Source organism: Indicator indicator, chromosome 4 (genome assembly GCF_027791375.1).
Source record: "Indicator indicator isolate 239-I01 chromosome 4, UM_Iind_1.1, whole genome shotgun sequence".
NCBI classification, from domain to species: domain Eukaryota; kingdom Metazoa; phylum Chordata; class Aves; order Piciformes; family Indicatoridae; genus Indicator; species Indicator indicator.
In genome coordinates this window covers 37,067,061-37,074,357 of record NC_072013.1, presented here as the reverse complement: position 1 = coordinate 37,074,357, position 7,297 = coordinate 37,067,061, and the positions used below count along the sequence as shown (strand labels likewise).

At 42.9% G+C, this 7,297-nt stretch overlaps 1 protein-coding gene across 1 annotated transcript; it reads right to left on the bottom strand.

Moving 5' to 3' along the window:
- On the bottom strand, window positions 1-6,755 carry KATNBL1 (katanin regulatory subunit B1 like 1). The gene is made up of 9 exons (XM_054400627.1): window positions 6,642-6,755; window positions 5,154-5,194; window positions 4,497-4,779; window positions 3,041-3,159; window positions 2,825-2,875; window positions 2,652-2,741; window positions 2,007-2,096; window positions 1,510-1,603; window positions 1-33 (listed from the first exon to the last, which is right to left on the bottom strand). Exons 1-9 carry the CDS (start codon window positions 6,753-6,755, stop codon window positions 1-3), a joined length of 915 nt encoding a protein of 304 aa, XP_054256602.1.
- Window positions 6,756-7,297: the final 542 nt, after the last annotated feature.

Sequence of the window (7,297 nt, the reverse complement as noted above, 5' to 3'; positions counted from 1 at the left end):
TCAGTGTAGCTGTAATAAATAAGCATTTACATCCTAGAAGGAAGTAAGAAAGGAAGGAGAAACTGTTTGTGGTGTTACTCACAGCTGTGCCATCAATGCTATGGCTGAGGCAGGGTAACCAATCAGGACCAGAATAATTAACCTTAGGTCAAATTTCAGAACAAGTTCTCTTCAACATTACTTTCAATAGCATTTCTTTATGTATTAAAAAAAGCCTACAAGGAAATTTGGATTAGTTTCCAAAGTAACCAATTTAGCCTACTGTTGCACTTGTCCCTGCATGCACAGCTTCAAAGCCTTCTCTCAGTACCCTTGGTGCCCAGCCTCAGAAAGTGATGTTTATAGAGATGAGATCATGAGGAGCAAATCATACACTTGCCAGACACCTCAGTATATTACTGATACCACAACATATCAAGAAAGGCAAACAGGGATTCAGCTCATGTGGGGACACTACAAACTCAGTTGTCTAAGCATGAGGCCAGCAATAAGCTTTGGATATCAGGAAGGTGTCACTTGCTCCAGTCACCAGATGTGCAAATGCTGACAACATCTTGGCTAAGGTTCCCCATGCTGCAGTACACTCACAATAATAGGGACAGCAGACCACAGAGGGGAAAAAAAAAAAAATCTGTGTTTTCACAATCTTCCTACTCATCTGGGCCCCTTTTACATCAATTTTAAGGCCTATTACTATTATTATTATGAATAAAGAGAAAAGGATAAGAAAACCCATTGCTGGCATTCTCAACCACACTATTAGCAAATGGAACTTAACTCCAGACTTCTGTAATCATCACAGAAACACAGAATGGCTCAGCTTAGAAAGGACCTCAGAGCTCATCTGCTCCAACCTCCCCACCATGCCCAGGGACACCTCTCAACTAGACTCAGCTGCTCAAGGCCTCATCCAGCCTGGCCTTCAACACCCCCAGGGAGGAGGCAGCCACAGCCTCCCTGGGCAGCCTGTGCCAGAGTCTCAGCACCCTCCTACTGAAGAACTTCTTCCTCAGCTCCACTCTAACCCTGCTCTGCCTCAGCTTCAAACCATTCCCCCTTAGCCTGTCTCTGGACACCCTGATGAGAAGTCCCTCTGCAGCCTTCCTGCAGGATCCCTTCAGCTATTGGCAGGCAGCTCTGAGGTCCCCCCAGAGCCTTCTCTTCTCCAGGCTGCACACCCCCAGCTCCCTCAGCCTGTCCTCACAGCAGAGCTGCTCCAGCCCTTGGATCATCTTTATGGTCTCTCTGGACTCACTTCAACATCTCTGTGCCCTTCTTATGCTGGGGACACCAGAACTGGAGGCAGTATTTAAGGTGGGGTCTAAGCAGAGCAGTTTATTCTAATTATTTTAATTGTTATAATTATTGTAAGTTACAATGATTATAATTGTGCAATCTAATTAAGCAATAGTGGAAAACAAAAGGTGTTTGTGTCTGTTTAAATAACACCAAGAATACTGCAAGTGATACAACTATGGTCATCACTAACCATAACTGGAACTGGATTACCTTAGCTATATTACCAGTATATCCTGGAACCAGAGTCAGATGATTCTCCTGTTCCCATAATCCACTTAATTGCTGTTTTAAAATAGGAATATTTCTGAAAAAGAATGAATATTTTGTAATATTTATATTACGTTGCAGTAGATTTTTGACTGAAATGTTTAATACTGCATAGACTTGGGCTACATGATAGATACTGCCACTGAAACATTTGGATCACTTGTTTTGATCAGTTTTGGATCAATTTTGATCAGTTTTATAGCATTTGGATAATCCCTTGTGTTCTGTGTTATAACTCTAGTAAAAAGAATCTAAAAATCAAACCCAAAATAAGTTTCCAACACCTGTCTCAAGAACAGCCCTTTCAGTACTTCAGCTTTTACTGTCAATGCTGAGCACAACTGATTTTGTAGGTATTTTGTGCTCCTGCTGCTCCAAGTTAAACAGATCAAGATAAAGCTACAGGACCACATTGAAATACTTCCCAGCATTATACTCACCCATCCTCTGCCTTTTCTGTATGTGCAGATAGTTCTGACCACCATCTTTTAATGACAGCCTGAAGCCAGTTTAAACCAACTATCACGTATCTGTAACAACAGATTTTACATATTATGCTTTTTGCCCTCCTCCCAACATCCACAAGTCAGCTAAAGCATCAAGACAAACTGGTGAGCTACTCAAGGCAACTGGTTTTCTATTCTGGGCAAAAATAAATATCTAGCCAAACTGGCAGGCTTAAACACTTGCCTATGGGTGGTTGTTTTTTTTTTTTTCTTTTCATTTTAAAGTCATTAATTGAAGCTTTTGTTGTAAAAGCAGAAATTCTTCAGGTATTCTGCCTGAACACACTGCATGGATTTCATGGTATAAAGCACACTGAAATCTTGGGGCAGTTCTGGCTTACTGTCTAGGACAAATCAATCTGCACAAGGGCAAAGCCGTTCATACGAGGTTAAGGACTGGGGGGAAAAGCTTTTGCTTGTTAAAGTAGAAAAGACCAGAGGATCTTCAGGGTGGTGCTCTCTGAGGAAGGCAGAGCTGGGCGAAGGGGCAGAAGGAAGAGGAGTCAGATGATTAACTCCATTTATTCCTAGGGCACTGCACAGCCAGGAAGCAATAGCACCTTGACAACTGATACTTACTCTTCATATTTGCTTTTAAGCAGTGATTTCACCAAAGGCAGAAGATCTACACAGCAGCCAACTGAAATATATGGTTTTTCTTCCTGTAAACTTAAAGAAGAAGATGTTTCAGAAGTGCTTGGACTTTGGTGTGGTGATAGCAGACTCTTACCCCCACTGCTTTTTGTTTGTACCTGTTTGTGAGCACAGGAAGGCAGTCCACCACCACCCCAAGATCCTGTATCCTAGAAACACAAAGAGGAGAATCAGCAGTGTTACTCTTGGCAGGAGCACCCCATTCCACTGGGATTTAAACAACATTACAACATTTGTGGGACCCCTAAAAACACTGAAGCATATTTGGGATTGACACTCTTGCAAGAATATAAAAGAAGGGACACTTGGTTTACCTCACTAAGTAGGCTACCAGTTCACTTATGCTTCTCCTTCTCCAAAAAGTTAAAGCTACATTCAGCCTCAGATTCCTGCTGAAAAGAACTTGAGCCATAGTTTCATGGTCCTGAGAAACCTGTAGATTTAAAAAGCAATGATAAAAGAAGTTTACTACAAGTACCCAGCACCAACACAATCAGCTGCTCTACAGTGACTTAGATTCCATGAAAATATCCTTTCCTCCCTGTACACTGCTCAGTTTGGTTAAAAAGAATAATTAGCTACCAATGGCTTTAAAACCCACGAATTTCTCTTAAAATGGATCATAAATAGATTAAGACCACTCTACCCAAAAGCTACAGGAGTGAGATCTACAGACAGGTAGGTGGAGGTATGTGAATTAAGTGGAGGACCCATGAGCATCAGTCTGTAAGTGTGACCAACAGACAACTTCTTCCTTAGGTGCTTGTCCATGCACTTCAGACACAAAGAATTCCATGTGTCACATTGAACCTTGCCAAGAAAGAGTCACTTCTGAAGGAGCCTGTTCTCAAAATGCACTTCAGCTCTGCTGTTAAAATGGATCTTTGACCAGCATGAGCACTGCAGACACTCATTTCTCAAACCAGCTGGGTAGTCATCTGCAGGTGGAGATCTGGTCTCCAGTTCCCCAGAGGGTCAAGCTTCCTCAGGCTCTGTTTCTTTAGCCTTCTTTCTGCAATCTCTTTTTATCTATTCCAGCAATTCTGCTGCTCCTTCCTTGAAACCATCAAGCTCAGCAGAGTGCCAGACTTGTACCTCTAGCCCCTTGGACTCTCTGGCAGCCCTCAGCAGAGTCTTTGATCTTACCTTTCCCACCACGCTTCACTTAAAAGACCTGCAGGGCTAAGTAGGCAGCAAACACCCATGGTGATAGAAATGGAAACTTCAACTTTAAAGGCCTTATATGGCCTTACTGTCACAAAATATGATTTATTTAGCTAGCTGACCTTCTGGGCAGTTTCAGAAGCCCTGCAAGAATTCACTGGGATCCACCAAGCAATCTTCAGAAGCAATGCAGCCTTATACAAAGGCTGGAGGCAGCTTCATACACACTGGGCCACTAGTGCTGGTGCAAAGGGTCCTATCACTTTCACACCTAACACTTTCACACCTACACAAGCATGCCTGTGGCCATGTGTGGTGCCAGGTCATGAATCCCAGCCATCTTAAACCAACATTGTGCTCAGGGCTGCTACAATTTTAACCCAGCCTAGCACAGCAGATCTGAGCTTCTGTGCTGCCACATCCATAGGCAAAACTGGCAGGACAGCTGTTGGCACCTGTATCACCATGAACTGATCAGCAAAGACTGCAGATCACAACACCTGAGCCAATCTATGTTAAGAAAATCCAGCTCCTTGAAAAAAGTTTCACAGCTGACCACACAAGAAATCCTACCAGGAAATGGAAGGTTCTTTAACCTCTACTGACCTCTGAAAAGAATCCACTGTATTTGGAGGAGGACCCTTCTGTCTGAGAGGAGCCAGAGTCGGTGGAATTCAGCAAGTGGCTGCGAGTGTCGTTGTGCAGCTTCGCTGGCAGGTTCCCTGCACAGGCCAGTTCATTTTCTTTATTTGCCATGTCACAGCCCCTAGATTTAGGGAACTGCTTCTTTCTGTAACAAGGCTTTGGACTATAACAATGAACTTTTCTTTTACAATATACTACTTTGAAAAGAGAGAGAGGGCTGGTCACTGTTTTTCCAACTGTTATTCTGCAAGAAGAAAAGATGATTTTAGTGCAGGTTGTCCTAAACCCAAGCAACAGCTCATGCTGTTAAGCTAAAACATCTCATTATGAATTCAGCAGTCAACTTGCAGGTTACTTAAACCTGTTTATCCCCAAGACACACTTTCATTTGGGTGCTACTGCCCATGTTTTTCTCCTGCTTGTATGAACACAGAGACTCATTAGAGGAGCAGTAAATACAAACCCAAGTATTGTCAGTAAGACTGGACCCCAAAAAAATTTACACCCCAACCCTCCCATCTTTCATTTGTGCCTGCTTAGGTGCTGCAAGAGATTTAAGCTGCTTTTTGCTCCCATCTCCCTTGAAACTCAAGGCTGCATTCAGCAGTGCCCTCCTACCTGTTTGTGTATGAAGCCAGCTGTTTTGGAGATTTCTTACCCTGGGAGAAAGGGAACAGAGAAGAACAAAAAGCTGTATCACTAACAAGGCTCCAACACTCCCCCAGTCTGTCACAAAACATTCCTACCACAGGTTTGCTACCTTTCACCCGCTCCTCCTATTCTGCAACTAAAGCACAGCTACATGAACCCTCTGTTAATCATCAAGGATTTCCCAGTGACCTATAGATGAACTAGCTCTCCCCCAGCTGTCCTTGAAGCACCACAGGCAGCTGGAGGCTTGAGGTGTCTTGGCCAAGATGTGGAATTGTGACATCAGAGACAGATTCTTTAGTTACCAGCAAACTAAAAATTGATACCAATATGAAAAGCCTGCTGGAACCTGCTGGCATCACTTCTCAAAGAGCCATTTAAAGGCAGCAGGTGCTAGCTTTGGGAAGGATGACAGCAGGACACTTGCCCACCAAAGCACAACAACAACATCAAGTCCTGTAGACAACTCCAGCTTGATTGTCTTGAGTTCATTTGTATGAAACAGATGAGCAGCCTAACACCAACTGGCCTGCACAGAATAGAGACCTCCTAGAGGAGTCACAACATTCATTCGAGGTTCTACTAGAGATTAGCAAAACCTCAGAAAATTAAGCGACACACTTTGAAGATGTGTGTGGCTTATCATGAAGAAGAGATGAATTGGGACAAACTGATCTATTTTTTTCCCTATTGGTGAACAAATGATGAAAAATAAAGCAAGCACTAAGATGTTCAAGTTAGAAATCTGCATTTTGGTCTCACCAGGCCCTGCACTCTCATACTGCAGGCATTTCACCCTGTAAATATTACCAGCTGTATAAATGTTAATTCTGCACAGCAGCAAGATCATGCCAGGATCTTCTTTTGTTAAAACCAACTCATAAAATCATGTAGGTTTCAATAAGCAAACTCTTAAGGAGGATATTGGTATCTTCACCACTGTCTGAAGTGACCTTATAGTGAGTTTACCTCTCCAGTGCTTCCTCCATGCTCAGTGCTGTACTCTTTAGCCAGTATCTGGCTGGAGGTTTTAAGAAAACTTTTCTGACTGGCAAGAATCCAGTGAAGCATGGGTGCTACTAGACAATGTGGGAAATCAAGCTGCATCCTAACAATTCCACACAGATATTTTCACCTACCCACCTCCCACATGCAGCTCTCTTGGCAAGAGAGAACTTTTTGCTGAGAGAATTTCCTCCACTGCAATATTTCTTGGCTAGACTCGAGAACAGCAGGCCTGAGTAAAACCTTCTCAGCCCTAGTGCTCAGGAGGACAGTATGATGCACACAGCTGTGCAGGCACTGCTGTGTCTATCATAATGCATAATTGGAATTGCTGGTCAAGTACTGTTGCACATTTAAACATCAAATGGCCGAATATTTACTTCGGTTTCATCAGAGGACATAAAAAAACAAACAAACAAACAAACACACAACCCAAACCCCACAGCTTACCTCCTTCATGATCTTTTTAGTGGAAGAGGAGATCCTTTTTCTGGGGAGATCAATGGGATGACCTTCGATATGTAATACTTTCTGTTTTCTACCATTGTGGGCTTCAGATGCCATAATCTCTCAAATCCCTGTTTTCAAGGCAAAGACATTCAGTTGTATTTTCTACACCATTCAGTAAACTTTCTTCAAGTACAGCTGGCAAAACCAGTTCAAGAGTTCAACTATCTGCAAGATGGTTCACCACATAAATACTCCAAAGACATCATACTTTAGCCAATGTTAGCTGGAGATCTTATCATTAATAACATGCTGATCATCACTTCAAAATTCCTATTCGGTTTTCCAATAAAAGGGGGAAAAATAGCCTCCAGGAGGAAACAGAGGAGAGAGAAGAGAGATCTTAGACACAGAAGATCTTCCAATACAGTAGCTAAGGGCTGGCAAACAAACAGGTGGCAGACCTTGCTTTCAGACCAGCTTAGGGCACCTGCACTGAGGGGTTCCACACACAAGAATTCAAATAAGGATAAGGCAATTTATGAGACTCTCTCCTCCATAGCTGTGAATTTGGCTCCCTAGAGAAAAAGAATTGGTCCCACGATCGTTTGCAAGGAAGGAAAGGCAGCTAAACAAACCCCCTGTTCTTCCAGAAATAG

Bases quoted from the DNA above. Each gene is read 5' to 3' on its own strand.
- KATNBL1 (XM_054400627.1), bottom strand. From the start codon at position 6,755: ATGGCATCTGAAGCCCACAATGGTAGAAAACAGAAAGTATTACATATC. The intron at 4,780-5,153 runs GTAGGAGGGCAC...TTCTTCTTGCAG, and splicing joins CTGGCTTCATACACAAACAG to AATAACAGTTGGAAAAACAG. The intron at 1,604-2,006 runs GTGAGTATAATG...ATTCTTTTTCAG, and splicing joins ACAGAAAAGGCAGAGGATGG to AAATATTCCTATTTTAAAAC.